General features: G+C 47.0%; 1 protein-coding gene across 1 annotated transcript in view; it reads right to left on the bottom strand.

Annotated features, from left to right (window-relative positions):
* The window catches only part of TAF4B (TATA-box binding protein associated factor 4b), a 319,736-nt gene that overhangs the window by 142,360 nt on the left and 149,689 nt on the right, over window positions 1-27,687 (bottom strand). Inside the window, exons 8-9 of the mRNA XM_063923630.1 lie at window positions 22,556-22,691; window positions 15,120-15,216 (exon numbers count right to left, since the gene is read on the bottom strand). Coding sequence (XP_063779700.1) covers window positions 15,120-15,216; window positions 22,556-22,691 — 233 coding nt within the window. The remainder of the gene's footprint in view (window positions 1-15,119; window positions 15,217-22,555; window positions 22,692-27,687) is intronic.

Raw genomic sequence — 27,687 nt, 5'->3', positions numbered from 1 at the left:
AAATTTCTTTCCTGGAAACTCCCAGGATTCCTGACGTATGTCAACTAAATGGTCAGAATGTGGCAAAATAAGATTTTAAACCTACCGGTAAATCTATTTCTCCTAGTCCGTAGAGGATGCTGGGGACTCCGTAAGGACCATGGAGTATAGACGGGCTCCGCAGGAGATAGGGCACCTAAAAAGAACTTTGACTATGGGTGTGCACTGGCTCCTCCCTCTATGCCCCTCCTCCAGACCTCAGTTAGAGAACTGTGCCCAGAGGAGATGGACAATACAAGGCAGGATTTAGCAATCCAAGGGCAAGATTCATACCAGCCCACACCAATCATACCATGTAACCTGGAACATACATAACCAGTTAACAGTATGAACAAACAACAGTAACGGCCCAAGACCGATGTCAACTGTAACATAACCCTTATGTAAGCAACAACTATATACAAGTCTTGCAGAGTTTCCGCACTGGGACGGGCGCCCAGCATCCTCTACGGACTAGGAAAAATAGATTTACCGGTAGGTTTAAAATCTTATTTTCTCTTACGTTCTAGAGGATGCTGGGGACTCCGTAAGGACCATGGGGTTTATACCAAAGCATCCAATCGGGCGGGAGAGTGCGTATGACTCTGCAGCACCGACTGAGCAAACGCTAGGTCCTCATCAGCCAGGGTATCAAACTTGTAGAATTTAGCAAAAGTGTTTGACCCCGACCAAGTCGCCGCTCGGCAGCCGCCCAAGAAGAGCCCACCTTCCTAGTGGAATGGGCCTTAACTGAATTTGGTACCGGCAATCCAGCCGTAGAGTGAGCCTGCTGAATCGTATTACAGATCCAGCGAGCAATAGTCTGCTTCGAAGCAGGAGCGCCAATCTTATTGGCCGCATACAGGACAAACAGAGCCTCTGTTTTCCTAATTCTAGCCGTCCTGGCTACATAAATTTTTAAAACCTTGACTACGTCCAGGGATCTGGAATCCTCCAGGTCACTTGTAGCCACAGGCACCACAATAGGTTGATTCATATGAAACGAAGAAACCACCTTAGGCAAAAATTGCGGACGTGTCCTCAATTCAGCTCGATCCACATGAAAAATCAAGTAGGGGCTTTTGTGTGACAAAGCCGCCAATTCTGACACTCGCCTTGCTGATGCTAAGGCCAACAACATGACCACCTTCCAGGTAAGAAATTTCAACTCAACCTTGTTAAGTGGTTCAAACCAGTGTGATTTTAGGAACTGCAACACCACGTTCAGGTCCCATGGTGCCACTGGAGGCACAAAAGGGGGCTGGATGTGCAGCACTCCCTTTACAAACGTCTGGACTTCTGGAAGAGAAGCCAATTCCTTTTTAAAGAAAATTGAGAGGGCCGAAATCTGTACCTTAACAGAGCCTAATTTCAGGCCCATATCCACTCCTGTCTGTAGGAAGTGGAGAAGACGACCCAGATGAAAATCTTCCGTAGGTGCATTCTTGGTCTCACACCAAGACACATACTTTCGCCAGATACGGTGATAATGTTTTATCGTCACCTCCTTCCTAGCCTTTATTAAAGTAGGGATGACCTCTTCCGGAATCCCCTTTTTCGCTAGGATTCGGCGTTCAACCGCCATGCCGTCAATCGTAACCGCGGTAAGTCTTGAAATACACAGGGCCCCTGCTGCAACAGGTCTTCCCTCAGAGTCAGAGGCCAGGGATCTCCTGTGAGCATCTCTTGTAGATCCGAGTACCAGGCCCTTCGAGGCCAGTCTGGGACAACGAGTATCGTTCGTACTCTTCTTCGTCTTATGATCCTCAACACCTTTGTGATGAGAGGAAGAGGAGGAAACACGTAGACCGATTTGAACACCCACGGTGTTACCAGAGCGTCTACTGCTACTGCCTGAGGGTCCCGAGACCTGGCGCAATACCTCCGAAGTTTTTTGTTGAGGCGTGACGCCATCATGTCTATTTGAGGAGTTCCCCAAAGACGTGTTACGTCTGCAAAGACTTCTTGATGAAGTCCCCACTCTCCTGGATGGAGATCGTGTCTGCTGAGGAAGTCTGCTTCCCAGTTGTCCACTCCCGGAATGAAGACAGCTGACAGAGCGCTTACATGATTTTCCGCCCAGCGAAGGATTCTTGTGGCTTCCGCCATTGCGACTCTGCTTCTTGTCCCGCCTTGGCGGTTCACATGAGCCACTGCTGTGACATTGTCTGATTGAATCAGAGCCGGTAGGTTTCGAAGAAAACTCTCGGCTTGTCGAAGGCCGTTGTAAATGGCCCTGAGTTCCAACATATTGATGTGTAGACAGGACTCCTGGTCTGACCAAAGACCCTGAATTTTTTTTTTTTTTTTCTGTGTGACCGCTCCCCATACTCGGAGGCTCGCGTCCGTGGTAACCAGGATCCAATCCTGAATTCCGAACCTGCGACCCTCTAGGAGGTGAGCACTTTGCAACCACCACAGGAGGGACACTCTGGTCCCTGGGGACAGAGTTATTTTCCGATGTAAGTGCAGATGGGACCCGGACCACTTGTCCAGAAGGTCCCATTGAAAAGTCCTTGCATGGAACCTTCCGAAGGGAATGGCCTCGTAGGCTGCGACCATTTTCCCCAGAACTCGAGTGCATTGGTGAACTGACACCCTTTTCGGTTTTAGCAGGTCTCTGACCATGTTCTGGATGTCTTGGGCTTTCTCTATTGGGAGGAAGACCTTCATTTGTTCCGTATCCAGTATCATACCTAGGAACGGTAGTCGAGTTGTCGGAATCAACTGTGACTTTGGTAGATTTAAAATCCAACCGTGTTGCTGGAGCACTCTCAGAGAGAGCGCCACACTGCTCAGCAATTTCTCCCTTGATCTCGCTTTTATCAGGAGATCGTCCAAGTATGGGATAATTGTGACTCCATGCTTGCGCAGGACCACCATCATTTCCGCCATTATCTTGGTGAAAATCCTCGGGGCCGTGGAGAGTCCAAACGGCAACGTCTGAAATTGGTAATGACAACCCTGTACAGCGAATCTCAGGTATTCCTGATGGGGGGCATATATGGGGACATGAAGGTACGCATCCTTTATGTCCAGAGACACCATAAACTCCCCCTCCTCCATGTTGGCTATTATCGCTCTGAGAGATTCCATTTTGAATTTGAATCTTTTCATGTACAGGTTTAGGGATTTCAGATTCAAAATAGGTCTGACCGAACCGTCCGGTTTCGGGACCACAAATAGGGTTGAGTAGTAACCTCTTCCCTGCTGGTGCAGGGGAACCTTGATTATCACTTGCTGTATACACAGCGTTTGAATTGCAGCTAACACTACATCCCTTTCCGATGTAGAAGCTGGTAGGGCCGATTTGAAAAATCGTCGCGGGGGCACCTCCTCGAATTCCAATTTGTAACCCTGGGAAACTATTTCCAACACCCAGGGATTCAGGTCCGAACTGACCCAGGCCTGACTGAAAAGTCGAAGACGTGCCCCCACCCGTGCGGACTCCCTCAGGGGAGCCCCAGCGTCATGCTGTGGGTTTTGGAGTAGCCGGGGAGGACTTTTGTTCCTGGGCACCTGCCGAAGCAGGTGCTCTCTTGCCTCTGCCCTTACCTCTGGCGGGGAAAGAGGATCCCCGACCTCTTTTGGACTTGTGCGACCGAAAGGACTGCATCAGATAGGGTGTTACTTTCTTTTGCTGTTGGGGAATATATGGTAAAAAATTAGATTTACCTGCTGTAGCTGTGGAAACCAGGTCCGTCAGCCCATCCCCAAACAATACATCACCCTTATAGGGTAGTACTTCCATATGTTTTTTGGAATCCGCATCACCCGTCCATTGGCGAGTCCATAAGGATCTTCTCGCTGAGACAGACATGGCATTGGCCCTAGAAGCTAGCAATCCAATGTCCCCTTTGAGCATCCCTCATAAATAAGACTGCGTCTTTAATATGGGCTAGAGTTAGGAATATAGTATCCTTATCCATATTATCAAATTGATCTGTCAGCTCATCTGTCCAAGCTGCAATTGCGCTACACACCCATGCCGACGCAATTGTCGGTCTTAGCACAGCCCCCGTATGAGAATAAATACACTTTAAGGTAGTTTCTTGCCTGCGATCTGCAGGGTCCTTAAGGGCTGCTGTGTCAGGAGACGGTAGCGCCACTTTCTTGGACAAGCGCGTCAGGGCCTTGTCCACAGTGGGGGGTGATTCCCAAATTTCCCTGTCCTGCATAGGGAAGGGGTATGCCATATAAATTCTTTTGGGGATCTGCGGTCTCTTATCCGGAGTCTCCCAAGCTTTTCCAAAGAATTCATTTAATTCATGAGATGTGGGAAAGCTAATAATCTGTTTCTTTTCCTTAAACGTGTACCCTTGTGTCGGGGACCGAGGGTTCATCCACAATATGCAACACATCCCTTATTGCCACAATCATACCCTGAATGGTTTTGGTCACCCTAGGGTGCAATTTTACTTCGTCATAGTCGACACTGGAATCAGAATCCGTGTCGGTAGTAGTGTCTTGTGTTAAGGGACGCTTTTGAGACCCCGACGGGCCCTGTGAGTCGGTCCAATCCGAGGATTGACCCCCTGATGTCCCCCCTAAATCAGCCTTATCAAGCCTTTTATGTAAAGATGCCACACTTGCATTCAACATATGCCACATGTCCATCCAATCTGGAGTCGGCACAACCGACGGGGACACACCACTCATTTGCTTCACCTCCTCCTTGGAGAAGCCTTCCGCCTCAGACATGTCGACACACACGTACCGAAACCCCACACACACAGGGATTAACCTATAAGGGGACAAAACCCCAACCAGGTACTAAGGAGAGACAGAGAGTATGCCAGCACACACCAGCGCTTAAAAACACTGGAAAAAATATGTCCAGATAGTGCTTTTTTATATATAATATGCCAATTCCCACTCACTGCGTCGCTAATGTGCCCCCCTCCTCCTTTTCAAGCCTGTGAAGTTCAGCAGGGGAGAGACCAGGGAGCCAGCGTTTTCCTCATGCAGCTTCTATGGAGAAAATGGCGCTGGTTAGTGCTGAGGATCAAGCCCCGCCCACCCGACGGCGGGCTTCGGTCCCAGTGATTTTTCAATAAAATGGCGGGGGATCATAGATTTACTGCCTCCGCAGCCTAATCAAACTGTATTTGGCCAAAATGTGAGGTTTATTGCTGCCCAGGGCGCCCCCCCCCCCCCTGCGCCCTGCACCCTTCAGTGCTGCTCTGTGTGTGTGTGACTGGGAGCAATGGCGCGCAGCTTACCGCTGCACGCCTTACCTCATGAAGATCTGATGTCTTCTGCCGCCTAAGATGTCTTCTGCCTTCTCTATCCGGCTTCTGTCTTCGGCATCTGTGAGGAGGACGGCGGCGCGGCTCCGGGACGAACCCCAGGTGAGACCTGTGTTCCGACTCCCTCTGGAGCTAATGGTGTCCAGTAGCCTTAGAAGCAGTGCCCAACTTGACAAGCCAGCTCTGCTTCTCTCTCCTCGGTCCCACGATGCAGGGAGCCTGTTGCCAACAGGACTCCCTGAAGATAAAAAACCTAACAAAATTCTTCTTTAATAGAAAACTCTGGAGAGCTCTCTGCAGTGCACCCATTCTCCTCTGGGCACAAGATCTAACTGAGGTCTGGAGGAGGGGCACAGAGGGAGGAGCCAGTGCACACCCATAGTCAAAGTTCTTTTTAGGTGCCCTATCTCCTGCGGAGCCCGTCTATACCCCACGGTCCTTACGGAGTCCCCAGCATCCTCTAGGACGTAAGAGAAAACTAATTTAGTAACCTTCTGACCGTTTGAACTTATCAGGTTTCTTAAACGTATCTGGAAGTTCAGGTTTATCATCAATCGGAAGAATCAATTTGATAGCCTCCAAGAGGTCAGGAACATTCACCTGTGTTGTAGATTCCCCATCAGAAGCATCTGCATCAGTGTCTGATGGGTCAGTATATACGCCATTTTCATCGGATGAAGTATCTGAAACATGCGTGGATTGTGAGGAAGAAATAGCCCGCTTAGGTGAGCTTTTGGACCTAGGAGGGCGAGAGTCAGGCTTTTGTTTAACCAAAGACTGATTCAACTGCTGTAACTGAGTTGACAGAGTATCCCGCCCATGGCGGATTAGTTACAGGGACAATATGTGGCTGTAAGGGCACAGGAGGACCCACAGGGGGGCGCAAGTCTCGTTACTAGCGTAGTCAGCAAATTAGAAAAAGCAGCCCAAGGTGGGTCTTGGTGTGCCACCGATGCTGCAGGCTGACCGAGGGGTAGAGAACAACCAATACCTGGACCCTCAGCTGGAATATTTTCCTCAGATAAATCCGCAGCGTCAGCACTGCATGACGCAGGATCAGCCACGGATCTCCCGCCCATGGCTGACATTATTGGAGAACGTAGCCCTAGGGCGTAACAGTACAATATAGCCAGACACAGTACCTGACAAAAAAAACCTGTGGAGTGTGAATGCAATACAGATCACTAATAGAGGATTTAAGAGGTATAAGGTGACTGAAATATACAGAGAAAAATACCAAACAGTATATCCTGTGAAACACTATATATACACTGCTCAAAAAAATAAAGGGAACACTAAAATAACACATCCTTAATCTGAATGAGTGAAATATTCTTATTAAATACTTTGTTCTTTACATAGTTGAATGTGCTGACAACAAAATCACAAAAATTATCAATGGAAATCAAATTTATTAACCCATGGAGGTCTGGATTTGGAGTCACACTCAAAATTAAAGTGGAAAAACACACTACAGGCTGATCCAACTTTGATGTAATATCCTTAAAACAAGTCAAAATGAGGCTCAGTAGTGTGTGTGTCCTCCACGTGCCTGTATGACCTCCCTACAATGCCTGGGCATGCTCCTGATGAGGTGGCGGATGGTCTCCTGAAGGATCTCCTCCCAGACCTGGACTAAAGCATCCGCCAACTCCTGGACAATCTGTGGTGCAACGTGGCATCGGTGGATGGAGCGAGACATGATGTCCCATATGTGCTCAATTGGATTCAGGTCTGGGGAACGGGCGGGCCAGTCCATAGCATCAATGCCTTTGTCTTGCAGGAACTGCTGACACACTCCAGCCACATGAGGTCTAGCATTGTCTTGCATTAGGAGGAACCCAGGGCCAACCGCACCAGCATGTGGTCTCACAAGGGGTCTGAGGATCTCATCTCGGTACCTAATGGCAGTCCGGCTACCTCTGGCAAGCACATGGAGGGCTGTGTGGCCCCCAAAGAAATGCAACCCCACACCATTACTGACCCACTGCCAAACCGGTCATGCTGGAGGATGTTGCAGGCAGCAGAACGTTCTCCTTGGCATCTCCAGACTCTGTCACATGTGCTCAGTGAGAACCTGCTTTCATCTGTGAAGAGCACAGGGCGCCAGTGGTGAATTTGCCAATCTTGGTGTTCTCTGGCAAATGCCAAACGTCCTGCACGGTGTTTGGCTGTAAGCACAACCCCCACCTGTGGACGTCGGGCTCAGTGCTTAAAGTGGTCCTAGAGAGGTGGTGGAACTCACCCCCCTTCCCACGGTGGCAATTCCACAAAGGTATAGCGCGTGCCGCAGGCGCGCGCCGCAAAAAGGGCGTGGTCTCAAAAAAGGGGCGTGTTACACAATAGTAATAACGCCCACAGTAGTAGAACCCCATAATACACATAATGCCTACAGCAGTAGCGCCTCTTATACAATGCCCACAGTGGTAGCGCCCCTTATATAGAGCCCATAGTAGTGGTGCCCCTTATGCAATGCTTGCAATAGCAGTGCCCCTTATGACCCCAGGAGTGATGCCCCTTATGAAGTGCCCCCTTTACAATGCCCTCATTAGTAGTGCCCCCAGTAGTAATGCCCTTAATGGTAATGCCCCCAGTCGTTTAGCCCCTGTAGTTATGCCCCCTTGTAGTTTAGCCCCCAGTAGTAATACCTCCAAGTAGTAATGCCCCCAGTAGTTTAACCCCTGTAGTTACGCCCCCAGTAGTAATGCCACTGTAGTTATGCCCCCAGTAGTAATGCCCTCCTGTAGTTTGCCCCCCAGTAGCTTGCACCCAGCAGTAATGTCTCCCAGTAGTTTGCCCCCAGTAGTAATGCCAATCTGTAGTTTGCCCCCAGTAGTAATGCCCCCCCAGTAGTAATGCCCTCAGTAGTAATGTCCCCCAGTAGTTTGCCCCCCAGTAGTAATGTTCCCCAGTAGATGCCCCTCAGTAGCTTGCCCCCCAGTAGTAATGCCCTCCTGTAGTTTGCCCCCTTGTAGTAATGTCCCCCAGTAGTACTGCCCCTCAGTAGTCTGTCCCCCAGTAGGAATGCCCTCCTGTAGTTTTCCCCCTTGTAGTAATGTCCCCCAGTAGTACTGCCCCTCAGTAGTCTGTCCCCCAGTAGTAATGCCCTTCTGTAGTTTGCCCCCAGTAGTAATGTCCCCCAGTAAATGCCCCCCAGTAGTAATGCCCCCTCAGTAGTTTGCCCCCCAGCTGCTACACAAATAAAAAAAATAAAAAAAACACAGCACACACCATACTTACCAAGCCCCGCTCCGTGTCCGGCCGCTGCAGTCCTCTCGCCGCCCGCTCCTCTGCACTATGAGAGAGACGTCATGACGTCTCTCCCATAGCGCGCACTGACTGAGCCGGAGCTCAGTACTGAGCTCCTGCCTCCGGCTGCCGCTGTGCGGGAAGACGGGCGCCCGCTGGTAACACTCTCAGCGGGCGCCCGTCATCTCCCTGCAGCGACGGGGACACATTGCCGGGTTAGGTGAGCCAGAGGAGGCGGAACTGCGTTCCGTCTCCAAGTGGAACTGACGGAACGCAGTTCCGGCTCACTTTAACCCCTGGTCGGGCTCTCATACCACCCTCATGGAGTCTGTTTCTGATCGTTTGAGTAGACACATGCACATTTGTGGCTTGCTGGAGGTCATTTTGCAGGGCTCTGGCAGTGCTCCTCCTGTTGCTCCTTGCACAAAGGTGGAGGTAGCGGTCCTGCTGCTGGGTTGTTGCCCTCCTACGGCCTCCTCAATGTCTCCTGATGTACTGGCCTGTCTCCTGGTAGCGTCTCCATGCTCTGGACACTACGCTGACAGACACAGCAAACCTTCTTGCCACAGCTCGCATTGATGTGCCATCCTGGATGAGCTGCACTACCTGAGCCACTTGTGTGGGTTGTAGGGAGGTCATACAGTCACGTGGAGGCCACACACACTACTGAGCCTCATTTTGACTTGTTTTAAGGACATTACATCAAAGTTGGATCAGCATGTAGTGTGTTTCCACTTTTGTTTTGAGGGTGACTCCAAATCCAGAGCTCCATGGGTTAATAAATTTGATTTCCATTGATAATTTTTGTGTGATTTTGTTGTCAGCACATTCAACTATGTAAAGAACAAAGTATTTAATAAGAATATTTCATTCATTCAGATCTAGGATGTGTTATTTTAGTGTTCCCTTTATTTTTTTGAGCAGTGTATATATATATATATATATATATATATATATATATATATATACACATATATATATATATATATATACACATACATACACATACATACATATATATATATATATATATATATATATATATATATAGGACCCTGATGCACTTGGCCCCCGTCAGGGTACAGAATATAGGGATAGCAATATGTGCGAGACACACGGAATAGGAACCACACAGCAGCTTTTGGCACACACAGTCGCATGTACAATGCAGAAATTATTACAAACAATAAAACAGCACTGGACTAGCAATACTACGTAAAGCTATATATGTATACAGATAAAACAATGCACAGTAAATACTGGCTGTATATCACAGAATACTTGTATTATATATTCTGTCAGAGATGCACTTGTTCTTAACTAACGCTGTCTAAACGACATGTAGAATACTTAAGTGTCCTGTAAATGCACAGCGCTGATGAGGCAGGCGGCTTTACAGAGGAGAAAGTACCCAGCGGTCCCAGAATCAGCGCAGCTGTGTGCAATGGCACCCAAACGCTGACAGGGAGTGAGGGAGAGAGAGAAATGTAGCTCCAGGGCGGGAACATCTGCTGTAGATGGCGCCTGGGGCTGGGGGAGGGGCTACAGGTCAGCGCCTTATCCCCACTGCTGGACTTCACCACCGGGTACTATGTAGACTGTACTAAACGGATTTTAGTAAATCCGACCTGTGCTCCTTGCCCTGGTGGATATAGTGGGGTCCCTGCACGGCCACAGTGTCCACGCAAGCGGCGCGGTCCATCTCCGGAGACTGCGTCCAGATCGCGATTTCGGCAGGTCCCACCTGGGGGACCTTCTTACCTCCTCCCTATCGTGCAGCCACGCGATCCAGAAGAGTAGCGGCGGTATGTGTGCCTGATGAGACCGGAGCGCCTGCGCTCTAAGTACCTGCCAACGAGGGTGCATGAGCATACAGCACCGCTGGGGGAGGTGAGGGAGCCGCAGCACGATATGCCAGTATGACATATAGCACCAAGTGCCTATGCTGCGGCCCTTGAAGTCTTCTTTCTTGTCAGAAAAGCTCTTTTCAGGGCTGCCTAACGCAGCCCTTCCTGTTAGCTGCCTGCACTGCAGGCACCAACTTACAAACTGAGCTCCAGTGCCCGGATATAAAGGAGGCGGGGAAATAGAGGAGGCGGTGCACTGCATCCTGGGAACAGTCAAAGCTTTAGCTTGTTGGTGCCTCGGATCAAGATCCAACTCTACACCCCCTGATGTTATTCCCTGTGGAATACCAGTGTACCCCGCTGCAGAAAGTTACAATTACATTAGAAGACTCAAAGCAGAATGTGGGGAAACCTTTCCATGAGCACAAGCAGGTGAGGCAGAAGGAAGAATGCACTTATATACTATGAGTGTTTGCCCGCTGCTTCGCTGTTATTGATCAGTGGAACTAATTTTACAAAGACAGTAGTGCCATCTAATATTGTGATGTATATTTTATATTGTACACAATGATCACAAAATTTCCTTGTAAACAATACTGTATTTGCAGTTTTTCTTTCAGGGATTAACACAAACAGATGCTTGGTGAGCAAGCCACATAAAGCTGCCAATGGGAGAAGCAGCTGGTCCTGAGATCTACGCCTGTAGCCCTGAGCATTTGTCCCTGCGACTTGTTGTTCATCATAGCGAAGCAGACGCTTACAGGAAAAAGCAGGCGCTTGAATTGAAATGGAAAATTGTTGGGATTAAGGGGTACTGTATATATGGTATATATACAGTCTCACCTGCACCACCTCCCGTTAGAATCTCTGCCTGAACTAGGTTCCTATGCAGAGCAGTCACTTTAAGTCAGGTTCCGTTGCATAACTTTGGTGGAGTCAAAACCCACAGAAGCATGATTGGAACACCAACTTTCTATATTTATATACATATAGGGGGTGATTCAAACTTGATCGTAGCTGAGGAACACAGACATGCGGGGGGACGCCCAGCATAGGACTAGCTCGCCCCACATGTCAGTCCCTACCACGTCGCAGAAGTGCAAAAGCATCGCACAGCTTTTGCAAGCTGGCCGGGAGCTACTAGTCGTTGCCCGGGTCATAGCGGCTGCATGTGACGTCACGCAGCCGCTGCGGCCCGCCCACAAAATGGCGGCCAAACGCCGCCCCCTCCCGCCGAGCGACTGCCTCTGCCTGTCAATCAGGCAGAGGTGATTGCTAGGCAACGACAGCCGTCAGCTGTCAGCCATGCACCGGCACACTGTGGCGCTGGCGCAGTTATGACCTGAACGCTGCGCTGCAAAGAACTGCAGCGAGTGATCAGGTCAGAATGACCCCCATAGTTGTTTTGGACTTGAGGAGCCTGCACACAACCCTTATGGTGCCCATACACTTGTGCGATGCCCCGCGATAGATCGCATGGTAATTACTTGATGGGCACGGTACCTCAGAGTGGAAGCAGCCTCCGGTCGCTCCCGGCAGGTGCCCATCGCGCATTGCAGTGCGATATATTGCATGTGTTTTTAAAAACACATGCGATCACACTGCGATGTGATAAATATTAAGTGCAGCACATACTGTCATGCGACGCGATATTCGAGCGGCGTGCCCGCGCGTCGCATGGTACCTTAAATGTGCATGCAATCCTTTGATTTCTCTTACAAATGCGGTCGAAATCGAAGGATTGTATGCCATATCTCACAAGTGTATGGGCAACATTACAGGTTGTGATCAGTATGTAATACCGACTGTCGGGATGCCGGCTGTCAGTCATCCCGTTCATAATTATGCCGGCAGCAGGGTGAGTGAAGAGAGTCCTCTTGCGGGCTTAGTGGCTTGCTGCGCCCATCACAGGTTGTACTCCCACCCTATGGGTGTCATGGACACCCACGAGTGGGAATAGCCCCCGTGAGCCGGGATTCTGTCTGGAGGCATTGTCAGCATTCGGGATTCCGGCAACGGTATCCTGACCGTCGGGATCTCGACTGCTGGCAATTTAACTGTATCCCTACAGTTTTACTATATGTATACAGTATATAGGAGCAGGGAACAGATCTGTGGCCAAGATTTATCAAGCCTTGGAGAGTGATAAATTGCACGGTGATAAATTACCAACCAACCAGCTCCTAACTGCCATGTTACAGGCTGTGTTTCAAAAATGACAGTTGGGAGCTGATTGGTTGGTACTTTATTACCATGCAATTTATCACTCTCCAATGCTTGATAAATCTGGGCCTATAGAGGGAGTGGGAAACGAGCGGGTAGGGCAGGTGAAGAGTGGAGTGAGAGTAGTAAGTTGTTCGCGACAAGGGCTTCATAGGTGAGGGGAAGCACTGCAGAGGGCTTTATAGGTGAGGAAGAAACACTGCAGAAGGTTTTATGGGCAAGGGGGAAGCTCTGCAGAGGGATTTATAGGTGAGGAAGAAGCACTGCAGAGTTTTATTTTATGGGTGCGGGAAGCACTCTAGTGGGCTTTATGTTTGAGCGGGAGACCTGGGGGGGGGGGGGGGGGTCTGGGGGAGTTCCTTTTAAATCTCTTCTATAATGTGATCCTCTATTACTGTAACATGACATTATCATGCAATGTCTTGTTTATAAAGGTGATGTTTAACTTATAACTGGAGGTGAAGTACAGTTACAATTTTTAATAATGAATTCAGTTACGATTGGTGTTACGGACATTGCCTTTTGCCTAGAATTAATATAGGCCAATACTTCTTTCATACTTGTAAGATTTGTTCAAATCCACCAAGGAGACTATAGTGTTCCATTTGAACTCAGGGGCATAACATTAGCTAAATAGTCCAAATGTCGGCAGTAATAATAACATTGTAACTACTAAAAGCCTGGGCTGGAAAATCAGGGGGGAAAAACTGTGTGGGGTTCCTCCTACTTTCCAATAACCAGCACTGTACTGAACCAGCCAGGGAAGTAATGTTATAAAAGGGAGACACAGCATGAAGTCCACCTGCCAAAATGTCAGCCAGCATCAAAGTGGTCAGCCAAAAAATCGTGACTTCCCCAAAAAAAGGCCGCTACCATGTGGTAACCAGCTATTCCCTGCACTCCTGGTGGCAGTAGGCGCAGTAGTAAATAGTTACTAATACCTCCCCTTCTGATTCAACCCATTACTGATTATTGGAAAATAGGCGTTACCCAGTGGTGTTTCTTCCCTGGTTGTCCAATACCAGCCCAGGGCTGAGTGGTTATGGATTATAGTGAGCGATCGCACACATTTTTTATTTAACCGCTCCTAGTCTAGCGATTCCCCAGAAGCATCTGAGCTTTACGCCAGCTTTTAGCAGCAGCTATATTATTTCATTATGACTATCGACATTTTGGTGGTGACCTAATGACTGTCAACATTCTGACTTTAGGCAATATAATTTGATTATATATTTTAAAGGTCGACATTTTGGCTGCATCTGCATTTTAACTCTTGACTTTTTGACCCTGTTAACGTCTCCAATTATCTAGGTATAAAAAGTCTAAATGATGTCCATGTCTAAATTAGGTGCGTGTAGGCATTGTGACTGTCTAAATATACTCCATGTCAACAGGCAGTATAAATATTGTACCTGCCGACATTATGGTGTCATTTTTTGACGGTCTATCTTTTGACTAAGTAATATACACAACTGTTACATAGCCCAAAGACACAAAAGGTTTAGGCCTGTAATCCTAACAGCATATAGGCGCAAGCCTAGGAAACTCTGGTTTACAGCACGTGCTAATTTCCTGACACAAAAGCAGTGTTGTGATCTGTGAACGCTGTTGACAGCATTCATAGAACATACAATACTCGTGTGTCAACAATTGAAAGCAAATGATACATGCTGTGTGCAGGAGATGAGGTCTGTGTTAATAGATGCAGCTGTCACAGAAAGAGGTTGTACTTGGGACTTCAATTGAAGTTTAAAAAATTCAGATTTACTGGGCATATGTAAATTTATTTGAAATTAGGAAAATTAAATGTAAATACAATTAAACTGCAAAGTGTAATTACACAATTATATCATGCTGAGCTCCTGTAGACACTGGCACTAGTCAACAAATTCATTCTAGATTAACAATCATGTGAGTGGTTTAATAAGATAAAAATGCTTCATTACCTTGATGCTGGGAGCGGGCAGGTATTCTTTACATGGGCCCATGCCTGTTGGAGAGGCTCGGGTCCTGCTGCCTCCCTTTTCCCATTGTAGACAGTGGCACTTAAGGCAAAGAGAGAGGACTGACAGGAGTCAGTCCTCTCCCAGCGTGATGCGTGGGGTGGAGCGATCGCAAACCCCCCTTTGGCCACACCCCCTCCCAGTACTGGGGCTCGGCTGAGCTGTCGGTCACCTGCAAAACGCAGCTGTCACCTGCAAAACGCATTTTGAATAATGCAAGTGGTAGTCCGCTTACTATTACGGAATACGGCATTCCTTTGGCTGTTTATCAACCGATGCTTAACTCAAATCACTTACGGAACAGGAACAGCATTTCCCTCATGTACATTAGAGCATAACTGTCAGTGCTAAGCATGGATGTCTTTATCCATCGCTCACACAATAACATACGGATTAACTCAAAGACTTGCATTGTACCAGACCGCTGCCCATAACTGCTATAGTAACCACATCTTCCCTGTGTATTCTGTAGTAATTAGATACTTTTATTTTTTCCTTTTATTACAGAAATTCAAGTTATTTTTTATTACCTGAAGCATACTGTGCTATTTTCTTTTATGGGAAGTGGAGATGCTTTCAGGGAAACAACTTTATTTCCTGGCAGGGTGACTTGTTTTAGAACGGATGCTTGAAGAAGAAAGAAAGAAAAAAAAGAAAAAAAAAGGATCAATTAACAGAACATGTTTATAAAAGTTGGTGGATAAAAAACATGATCAAATAAACTGGCTCCTGCCGTCATCCTCTTCCTAGTCTTCCGTGCACATCATCACGTATGTTAGCTAAAACTTAAGTAAATGATAAACAAAAAGTTGGATGTACAGTATGACCCCCGTTCCATTACAACACACACTTCTCACATAAGTTTTATAGGAACCTCAGTCCAGCGGGATCATGCTTCTTCCACATCCCAGTCAAGTCCAACCCTCCCCCCTAAATGATCTGCCACCTAATGTACAGCATAAGAACATATTGTACTTCTCTAAAACAGGTTGTGTCGCTGTGATCATTCTGATGGGCTTCAGATTACTTTATTCCTTCTCACTGCAAAACTAGGGAAATCGAATTATAACCAAACACACCTTAATAAAGGATCAGTCACCATACCAAGTTGTTTTATACCTAGACAATGTGTAGTTGTTATGACCACACACTTTATAGAGACCCATTTTTTTTATGGGTTTTTTTTTCTCTCTCTTCATTATTCCAGATAGTTAAGGGCACGGACGTGCAGTGAGGTAAACTACTCAGGAGGCACTGGCTAGTACCAGAGCTAGATTTACACCCAATTTCTTACTTATACAATCTTATACTCTTACTCCGTTTGATGGCACCTAACCCTGGGTTTTCTATACCTGTCCTATATTGCCTTGAACTGTAAGTGCTGTTTTCTTGTTTGCTCATTTGATTATATACTGTGTAATGGGTGCTGCGGATCCCTTGGGTTAAAGCCTGTTAACAGTGTAATTTCCCGGCCAAGAAAAAGGTCTCTAATTGAAAAGCCCCGAGGCGTGAAAGCCTGAGGCTACCACCCATTTTTACCCCTGGTAAATTTTTTGGCCTTTTTGAATTCCCCACTATATATATATATTTCCTTACTCTAAGCTAAAGCTGGACATATGCTGTCTCAAGAATCATAAAAATATCAATGTAAGGTTGACTTTGCATAGTCATTGCAAGAATTTCTTTACAGGTAGCTAGAATAAAATTTCTAATAAATAAAACAAGCCCGGCGGGCCTAACACTTCCACACATTCATTAGAACCCACACCTGAACTCCACCCATTTACTCTGCAGTAAAGGGACAATAAAAGGATATGTTTCATAGGAATCACTGGCTCCTGGGGGTATAGATTGGTGCCTGGGGGCACAAATGTTGAGGATTCTAAATGAGCGCCCCACAATATGCTAGGTCCACACTACTGTGACATGTATGTGTAATGGCAGCTCATTTATAAACACAAATTCTCTCTATTACAATGTCAATTTGTGCTCTGTTTAATGTGGGGTGAATGGAGTGAAGGTCAGCAGTGGGCACTAGTGACTGCGTAGAAGCTAATGGATAAGCTATTGATTAAACGCCACTTATAGCATACTATGGAAGAACTCTCTTTGTCAAATATTTCTATACAAGAAAGTAGAAAGAAAAAATAAGATTTTACTTACCGGTAAATCTATTTCTCGTAGTCCGTAGAGGATGCTGGGACTCCGTAAGGACCATGGGGAATAGACGGGCTCCGCAGGAGATAGGGCACTTTAAGAAAGCTTTGGACTCTGGGTGTGCACTGGCTCCTCCCTCTATGCCCCTCCTCCAGACCTCAGTTAGGGAAACTGTGCCCAGAGGAGATGGACAGTACGAGGAAGGATTTTTGTAAATCTAAGGGCGAGATCCATACCAGCCACACCAATCACACCGTATAACTTGTGATAAACTACCCAGTTAACAGTATGAACAACAACATAGCCACGGTTCAACCGATAAACTATAACATAACCCTTATGTAAGCAATAACTATATACAAGTCTTGCAGAAGAAGTCCGCACTTGGGACGGGCGCCCAGCATCCTCTACGGACTACGAGAAATAGATTTACCGCTAAGTAAAATCTTATTTTCTCTTACGTCCTTGAGGATGCTGGGACTCCGTAAGGACCATGGGGATTATACCAAAGCTCCCAAACGGGCGGAAGAGTGCGGATGACTCTGCAGCACCGATTGAGCAAACAGGAGGTCCTCCTCAGCCAGGGTATCAAGCTTATAGAACTTTGCAAATGTGTTAGACCCCGACCAAGTAGCTGCTCGGCACAACTGTAATGCCGAGACCCCTCGGGCAGCCGCCCAAGAAGAGCCCACTTTCCTAGTGGAATGGGCCTTAACCGATTTCGGTAACGGCAATCCTGCCGTAGAATGCGCCTGCTGAATCGTGTTACAGATCCAGCGAGCAATAGTCTGCTTTGAAGCAGGAGCACCAACCTTGTTGGCCGCATACAGAACAAACAGAGCTTCAGTCTTCCTGATTCTAGCCGTTCTGGTCACATAAATCTTCAAAGCCCTGACCACATCCAGGGACTCTGAATCCTCCAAGTCCCGTGTAGCCACAGGCACGACAATAGGTTGGTTCATATGAAAAGATGAGACCACCTTTGGCAGAAATTGAGGACGAGTCCTCAACTCTGCCCTATCCACGTGAAAAACCAAGTATGGGCTTTTATGTGATAAAGCCGCCAATTCTGAAACATGTCTAGCCAAAGCTAATGCCAACAACATGACCACTTTCCACGTGAGGTATTTCAACTCCACAGTTTTGAGTGGTTCAAAACAAGGTGACTTGAGGAAACGCAACACCACGTTAAGATCCCAAGGCGCCACCGGAGGCACAAAGGGAGGCTGAATATGCAGCACCCCCTTCACAAAAGTCTGTACTTCAGGAAGAGAGGCTAATTCTCTTTGAAAGAAAATGGATAAGGCCGAAATTTGGACCTTTATGGACCCTAATTTTAGGCCCAAAGTCACTCCTGTTTGAAGGAAGTGAAGCAAACGGCCCAAATGGAACTCCTCCGTAGGAGCAGCTCTGGCCTCACACCAAGAAACATATTTCCGCCATAAACGGTGATAATGTTTTAACGTCACATCTTTCCTAGCCTTGATCAGGGTAGGAATGACTTCCTCCAGAATTCCTTTTTCCCGCTAGGATCCGGCGTTCAACCACCATGCCATCAAACGCAGCCGCGGTAAGTCTTGGAACAGACAGGGCCCCTGCCGCAGCAGGTCCTGCATTAGAGGAAGAGGCCACGGATCTTCTGTGAGCAACTCTTGCAGCTCCGGATACCAAGTCCTCCGTGGCCAATCTGGAACAATGAGGATTGTTCTGACCCTGCTCATTCTTATTATTCTCAACACTTTGGGTATGAAAGGAAGGAAGAGGAGGAAACACATAGACCGATCTGAAAACCCAAGGAGTCACCAGAGCATCTACCGCTACCGCCTGAGGGTCCCTTGACCTGGCACAATACCGCTTTAGCTTTTTGTTGAGACGGGATGCCATCATGTCGATTTGAGGCAGTCCCCACTCTCCCGGATGCAGGTCACGCCTGCTGAGGAAGTCCGCCTCCCAGTTGTCCACCCCCAGGATGAACACTGCTGATAGTGCGCTTACATGGGCTTTCGCCCAGCGTAGAATCCTGGTCGCTTCTGCCATGGCCACTCTGCTCCTTGTTCCGCCTTGCCGGTTTATATGAGCCACTGCCGTGACGTTGTCCGACTGAATCAGAACCGGTTTTCTCTGAAGCAATTCCTCCGCTTGACACAGGGCGTTGTATATGGCCCTCAACTCCAGGACGTTGATGTGGAGACAAGTCTCTAGGTTTTACCAGAGACCTTGGAAATTTCTTCCCAGTGTTACTGTTCCCCAGCCTCGGAGGCTTGCGTCTGTGGTCACCAGGACCCAGTCCTGAATGCCGAACCTGCGACCCTCTAGCAGGTGAGCACTGTTCAGCCACCACAGGAGAGATACCCTGGTCCTGGGAGACAGGGTGATCCTTTGATGCATTTGTAAATGGGACCCGGACCACTTGTCCAAGAGGTCCCATTGAAAGGTCCTCGCATGGAACCTGCCGAAAGGGATGGCTTCCATATGAAGCCACCATCTTCCCCAGGACCCGCGTGCAATGATGCACTGAAACCTTTTTTGGTTTTAATAGGTTCCTTACCATGGCTATGAGCTCCTGAACCTTTTCGATCGGAAGAAAAACCTTTTTCTGGTCTGTGTCTAGAATCAGGCCCAAAAAGGTCAGACGCTTTGTAGGGACTAGCTGGGACTTCGGTATATTGAGAATCCAGCCGTGTATCTGCAACCTCTTCATGGACAGAGACACGCTGTCCAGCAACTTCTCCCGAGATCTCGCCTTATTGAGGTGATCGTCCAAGTATGGGATAATTGTGACCCCCTGCCTGCGCAGGAGCACCATCATTTCCGCCATTACCTTGGTGAAAATCCTCGGGGCCGTGGAAAGCCCAAACGGCAACGTCTGAAATTGGTAGTGACAGTCCTGCACTGCAAATCTCAGGAACGCCTGATGAGGGGGGAATATCGGAACATGAAGGTATGCATCCTTTATGTCCAGGGACACCATCCAATCCCCCCCCCCCTCCAGGCTGGCGATGACCGCCCTGAGTGATTCCATCTTGAACTTGAACCTCTTCAAGTACAGGTTCAGAGATTTTGAGTTTAAAATGGGTCTGACCGAACCGTCCGGTTTCGAACCACAAACAGGGTCGAGTAATATCCCTCTCCTTGCTGGAGATGAGGAACTGTGACAATCACCTGTTGAATATACAATTTTTGGATTGCCGCCAACACTAGCTCCCTCTCTGACGGGGAAGCCGGCAGAGCCGATTTGAAAGACCGGCAAGGAGGCAAGTCTTCGAATTCCAGCCTGTATCCCTGAGAAACAATCTCTAATGCCCAGGGATCCACCTGCGAGTGAACCCAGACGTGGCTGAAAAACCAAAAACGAGTCCCCACTAGATCTGCCTCCCCCCGGGAAGCACCAGCGTCATGTGGTGGTCTTTGCAGAGGCAGGGGAGGACTTTTGCTCTTGGGAACTAGCTGTGTGCAGCTTCTTTCCCCTACCTTTCCCTCTGGCAACAAAGGACGATCCCCGCACCTTATTGTTTTTATTGGAACGAAAGGACTGCATTTGATAATGAGGTGCTTTTTTGTATGCTGCGGGGGGACATAAGGTAAGAAATTCGACTTACCAGCCGTAGCCGTAGAGACAAGGTTCGAGAGGCCGTCTCCAAACAACTCCTCCCCTTTGTAAGGCAAGGACTCCATATGCCGCTTTGAATCGGCATCTCCCATCCACTGTCGGGTCCACAAGAGCCGCCTAGCAGAAATAGACATAGCATTTATTCTGGAGCTTAATAAACAAATGTCTCTCTGAGCATCTCTCATATACAAGGCAGCATCTCTGATATGCTCTATGGTCATTTGAATAGCATCCCTATCTAAGGTGTCGATCTCCGTAGATAAGGAATCTGCCCATGCCACAACCGCACTACAAACCCAGGCCGACGCCATAGCCGGTCTAGCAATAGTACCTGAATGAGCGTAAATATGCTTCAAGGTAATTTCCTGCCTGCGGTCAGCAGGTTCCTTGAGGGAAGCCGTATCCTGAGAAGGCAGTGACACCTTTTTGGACAAGCGTGTCAGCGCCTTGTCTACTTTAGGCGAAGATTCCCAGCGTATCCTATCAGTTTGTGGAAAAGGATACGCCATAAGAATCCTTTTGGGAACTTGTGGTCTCCTATCCGGAGATTCCCAAGCCTTTTCGCACAATTCACTTAGTTCAAATGAGGATGGAAAGGTGACTTCAGGCTTTTTCCCTTTATACATGTGTACCCTCGTGTCAGGGACCGGGGGTTCATCAGTAATATGCAAAACCTCTTTAATGGCAATAATCATGTACCGAATACCTTTTGCCACCTTCGGCTGTAATTTTGCATTTTCATAGTCGACACTAGAGTCAGTATCTGTGTCGGTATCTGTGTCATCGATCTGGGATATGGTGCGCTTCTGAGACCCCGAAGGGCCTGGCGCCACAGGGACAGGCATGGACTGGCTACCTGACTGATCCCTAGCTTCTGCCTTGTCTAACCTCTTATGCAATAGATTAACATTTGCATTCAAGACATTCAGCATATCCACCCATTCCGGTGTCGGCGTTGCCGACGGCGACATGACATTCAAGCACTCCCCCTCCACATTAAGCGAGCCTTCCTCGTCAAACATGTCGACACACGCGTACCGACACACTTCACACACACAGGGAACCCCTTTCTGAAGACAGTATCCCTGTCAAGGCCCTTTGGAGAGACAGAGAGAGAGTATGCCAGCACACACCCCAGCGCAATGATCCTGGAGACCAACACAAAATGTTTTTCCCCAGCAGCGCTGTATAATATGTTATCCGCCAATTATGTGCCCCCCCCCCCCCCTCTTTTAAACACCCCTTCACCGTGTGTAAGCAGGGGAGAGTCCGTGGAGCTTCCTCTCAGCGGTGCTGTGGAGAGAAAATGGCGCTGGTGAGTGCTGAGGGAGAAGCCCCGCCGCCCCTTCGGCGGCGGGCTTCTGTCCTGCTCAAACTTACAAAAATATGGCGGGGGCTCTTTTATATACATGTACAGTGCCCACCTGTACATGTATATTGTCTTTTGCCATAAGAGGTGTTTATATTGCTGCCCAGGGCGCCCCCCCCTGCGCCCTGCACCCTTCCAGTGATCGGAGTGTGTGAGGTGTATGGGAGCAATGACGCACAGCTGCAGTGCTGGGCGTTACCTCCGTGAAGCTGAAGGCTTCTGCCGCCTGACGACTTCTGTCTTCTGTTCTTCTAGCTCTGTGAGGAGAACGGCGGCGCGGCTCCGGGGGTGGACGCCCAGTAAGAACCTGCGTTCACCCCCTCTGGAGCTAATGGTGTCCAGTAGCCGAGGAAGCAGAGCCTATCTTAGACAAGAAGGTCTGCTCCTCTCTCCTCAGTCCCTCGATGCAGGGGGCCTGTTGCCAGCAGTGCTCCCTGTGAAAAAGTAGAAAAAGTAGAGGAAAAAATCCAAACAAAAATGCTTTTAGGCAGAGAACTCAGGAGAGCTCTCTGCAGTGCACCCATCCTGCTCTGGGCACAGTGTAAAACTGAGGTCTGGAGGAGGGGCATAGAGGGAGGAGCCAGTGCACACCCAGAGTCCAAAGCTTTCTTAAAGTGCCCTATCTCCTGCGGAGCCCGTCTATTCCCCATGGTCCTTACGGAGCCCCAGCATCCTCAAGGACGTTAGAGAAATCACTTTATAGAAGGCACAATTATATTTTATTTAATGGAAATTATATTTCTCACGTTCTTAAAAAACGGAAGACTTAGATTTATTATTTTATATCCTGGAATCTGCTGGCACGCTACACTGTAACATGAACAATATACCTGGCGGCAGGTGTGCTGCTCGGATAAGTGCATTCAGAGGGATTTCTTTTTCTCCAGGTTTATTTAGATTAAGCACTGGGTTGGGGGGCAGTGTGGTCACATGCTTCACAATCCCACTGCTTGGCTGCTGAACTACCTGCAACAGCAATGGCAACGTTAGGAGGCACAAACAGGTCCTCATTCCCAACAGTCCATCAACATGCTCAATCAAGCGAAACTGCTAAGAGGCATCTGTGTCTAGCCCTCAGTTTACACACATCACGCTCATGAAACCTCAAGCGTACTTTTGTCTGGATATGACAATAAGAAATCTCACCAGTTGTTTACAGTAATATCTAACAACATAAACTTGTCCAGATGGCCTTAATCCCTTAAGACACGCAGGCCTATCAGACCGCAAGTCATGTAGGTTTTTCACAATTCATCATTAATGCAGTTTACTCAAATGTCATGAAATAAAATTGGCGAGATTTTCTATGCAATTTTATTTCATATGAAATTAGATCACAGAAATCAAATGTTATGTGAATGTCCTTTTTAATATCAGGGGGCTCTGTGAGTATTACCAAAACACAATTATACTTGCAATATGCAGCACTAAACAAAAGAAAATTACCGTATAAAATTAATCATAGTGGTGTAAAATTCCAATAAAAAAACAATACACAAAGTAATTTATTTTTAATGTATATTCTCCTTAACTCCACAATGGAGGCCATTAAAACAGTCAGGACCCTATTTACTACAATCTGCATTTCAAATGCGGTCATTGTGTGATATTTTTGACTAAATTTGCATTGCAAATGTAGGAACTATCAATGGAATGTATCACAGTTCGCAAGCAGGGGCAGAGCTGGAAAGAGAGCTCTATTCCTGTGAATCCTCTTCACATAATTCTCAATATATTTTTCATAAAAAAACAAAGTTAGAAGGTGTCCACGCATGCACCGCCGCCGGCTAGCACCAAGACTCCACCACCCCTTGCACCTCCGCTTACACTTATCAGCATGGTTAACAATGAGCTCTCTCTCCTCTGGTCAGCTGATCACTGGGCTCCTGCTTTGTGATCCCAGTCAGCTACTCTATGCTGTAAACCAAGATACCGGTTTACATCACAGCTGACCAGGGTCACAAAGCAGGACTCCAGCGACCGGAGAGAGCTCACCGATCCCTGGATGCAGGTAAGTATTTAAAATATATATATATTTATATTTATATTTATATATATATTTATATGGGTCGAAAGAGTCCGTACAAAAAAAAAATTGGGGGAAAGACATCTCTGAAAAGAGCAGACCAATGGGATTGCACTTTGTGTACCCAGGCATCTGTGGTGGTCTGATGCCAGGTAGCTGCAAAATAAAGAAGCCGGCTTCCCACTTTGGAATCCTCCAGGGAGGTGGGTGGCCCGTCAAACAGACCTTTGTCTGACCTTTAGCAGCCGGCCGTTTGGCCACCCAATGCTGTTTAGAGCAATGCTTGGCCTTATAAGTGCTGGTCTGTCTATGAAATGGCTGACCTATAACCTTCCCGAGGTTGAAAGGATGACGTCCTGAGCCTTGAGGCAGCAGCTGAATGTAGAAAAGAAGTTTTTGAAGCCGCAACAGTATCTACTATTTTATCCAACTCAGTGCCAAAAAAGTGCCTATTTTAGATTAAAAATCCGCTCTCCAGGAGCGGAGCCAAAGCCCCCCGGCGAGCTGCCACTGAGTACGCAAAAACTGTATGCAGATACAGAACACCTGTATCCAGGGCTGCTTCACTCAGGTAAGAGGCTGCTTCCTTAATACGTGAGATCTGTGCCAGCTGTTCTTAGGAGGTATCTGAAGAGAGGGAATCCTCAAAACTGCATACCCAAGCCTCAATAGCTAAGGCTACCCAAGCCAAAAGGCATTGCTGGGCGCGTTATTTTTCACCTGCATGTGAAAAACTAGACTTTAATGAAGTAGACTCCTTGAGTGAGGAAGCTGTGGGAATGGGTAGGGTAGAACTAATTTCTAGACGAGCCAAATGCGCATCTACTGACGGGGAAACTTCCTATTTTGCACACTACTTATTTGAAAGAGGGTTAAAAGATTTAAGCTTCTCTGGTAACAGAAACCGCTCAGTAGGCGTAGACCAGGCTTTCTGCATCAGTTTGGAAAGATGATCTGTCGGAGGAAATTCTATTTTAACTACTTTTTGTCTTGGGCCTAGGAGCTGGCTAAATAGTTTTCACTGTCAACACTAAGGCACGAACATTCACATTAGAACTGTGCCCATACGGAACTGAGGCAGACCGAGTCTGGGACAACTGTATCTTGGTCAGCTGATGTCTCAGAGTCCGACATGTGTGCAGATTGTATTGAAGGAGCTGCAGACCTATGCCACATAGTTGTAGTTTTGTCACCGTGTAACATTTGTTGAAAAGCCACAGAGGTTTGGGCTAAACTCTGAACAATATGAGTGAAAGTATTGTCAAAGTCGAAAAATATTCCAGTACACACATCACGTACAAACCACACACACATGCCCGCTGCGCATGCACTTGTTCCGCCATGCGTGCACATATTCGCAAATTGCGTGTGGTCGCACCCACGGTCCTGCGCGGTTTGAGCGTGGTATGAGTAATTACAGTGGAGTTTGTACTCTCATGGAAAAGCCACAAAGACATATCATAAATCTAATATATATATATATATATATATATTGTATAAATCCCACACTGTCTGCGTTAACCTTTAAATAGCATGAAAATTAGTCACACATAAATTAAAACTCCCAGAGACTAAAATACAATGGCCTTATTTACACTAAGCTTTGAAATTCTATAAAGAAGGCTTTGTTTACTAAAATAGCCAAGTTTCTATTTAAAACAATGAGTACTGAATTGTCATTGTCTCACCTGAAAGTAAAAGCAAACGAAGTGACAATACCCAGGAACCGATTCTGTTTATAAAATCAGAAACAATAGCTAACCACAACACAAGACCAGACAGATAGAAATTTAACATTCATAGTCTAAAACCCATGGAAATGTAGGTGTTCATAGATATATATATATATATATATATATATATATATATATATGAATAAATATAGAATTCCTAACAAATTGTAATAGCAGGAGTATGTGTGTACGTGTGTGTATATATATATGAATATGTGGATATATGTATATCTTGAAGATTGAAATAGATAATCATATCATGTGTGGGATCATATTGTTCAGAGACACGTAAACATTAATCTGGTGGGAATAAGAACATTATTAAATATTACCTCATTAAGTTATTAATAATACCAGATTTATGATTAATGTGATGGGTTTAACTGATCATGGGGCGGGAACTCAGATGTAAACAACAGAAACCACATCTCAAGTCCTAGCCATCGCCCACTTCTTGAACTGACCAATGGTCCCCGGTGCACAGGATATGTCCCACCCCCGAACCAATGGAAGAAGAGCACACAGTGTCTATTGTATTATGTTTTGATCTACTGAATAAAGAGCGAGCTGCAGGCCAGGTCACTATCACAGACTCTTAACGCTTTCAACCTGATTAGCGGAGGACCGGGACGCGCTTGCGAACATTCTCACGTATGTACATTGACTGTAGCCATTATTCTGTTGTAGATTTATCTTGTTAGCCTGTAGTGTATAATTTGTACTGTTTTACCTTTTGAAATAATCCACTGTGGCCTTAGAACCCTGTGGTTCAACTACATATCGGTGTTGTGTCCTCATTTCCCTGCTAGGGTTTAAAGCGTATTTAACTGTATAAGGTTTATAAGTATTGATAAGGTGTACGTACTGCGGGTACTTTATACCATCAGCGCTACTTAAGGTTTAAGGTATAACATCATTGCAGTGCTTTGCTGCATAAAGGTTTAAAGTGTAACCATATTATTACATTGTATTACTAATAAGATTTAAAGGTTATCAATTGTGTGCGCGCGCGCTGTGCGTACTCTGTACACACAGCACGGCGTGTGTACGCCAAGTACGTACAACGTACGGGACTCTGTACGCAAATAGCGTACAAAGTGCGTAGCGCTTGTATTCAGGTAAAAGTGTATCTAGAGGTATAGCTTTATGGTTTAAGATAATATCGACATTATCAGTATCCAACCATGGAGGCTGCTGGGGCGTAGCAGATACAGGTTGCATCTATGAGCAAAACCCATCATAGAAGGCGAAGCAGGAGTAGACAAACGATCTATTACCTGTGCCATTACCGGAGATAAGACCACCACCCAAGGTGGTTCCTGAGTATATGCTAAGGCAGTCTGTTGTTTTAAAGGAACATAACATCTTAAACACAAACCATCCTGCACAAAATCTTGTTGGGATAACCCAGCAAAACAGTTTTTACACATAACCAAGGTAGGAGCCCCAGTCTCCTCTCTTTTGTCTGCAGCAAACATACAGGAAAGCCAGACAATGCAACGTGACACCGGTTCACAGATGTCAGTAACTGTGAAATATTTAAACTCTTATACATCAATTAAATTTATTAGAGAAAAAGTACCAAGATAGAAAAAACTGACAGTTGAGAACCAAAGTTTTAAATCAGCAGCTTAACATATATACAAATCACATACATATATACGGGATGTAGGCGGTCGGGATCCCGGCGGTCAGCATACCAGAGCCAAGATCCCGGCCGCCAGAATGTCAGCAGGGGCCCAGGACTATTCCCACTCATTGGTGTCCACGAGACCCATAGAGTGGGAATAGAACCCGTGGAAAGCACAGCGAGCCACCGAGCCCGCAGCGTGGGGAGCCCACAAGGCATTTCGGCATTCTGGCGGCTGGTACGCTGACCACCGGGATCCTGACCGCCGGTCGCCTGATCCCAACCCATATATACACAAGTCAACTACTTGAACCCTAAGCTTGGTAGCAATCACATGCTGTATAAACCTGGCCTGGAGGTGTATACAGGGAGAAGGGACCCTCCTGAGACTTGCTGCAAGTGTGCAATCACCAATGACTACTGAGCGTATCACTCGGGTGAGAACAGCTCAAAGGCGAGAGACCTCCATGAGGGAACCCGCTCTAAGTCAGGGGAGGAGCTATAGAGGGAGAACTTTCCTCCCCTTGCTGACATTAACGCCAGTACTGCTAGCCTCAATAACTCTGATGCCAT

The sequence above is a fragment of the Pseudophryne corroboree genome, chromosome 5, assembly GCF_028390025.1.
Source record: "Pseudophryne corroboree isolate aPseCor3 chromosome 5, aPseCor3.hap2, whole genome shotgun sequence".
In the NCBI taxonomy this organism is placed as follows: Eukaryota; Metazoa; Chordata; class Amphibia; order Anura; family Myobatrachidae; genus Pseudophryne; species Pseudophryne corroboree.
The sequence above is the reverse complement of the archived record's forward strand: the minus strand, read 5'-3'. Positions and strand labels throughout refer to the sequence as shown.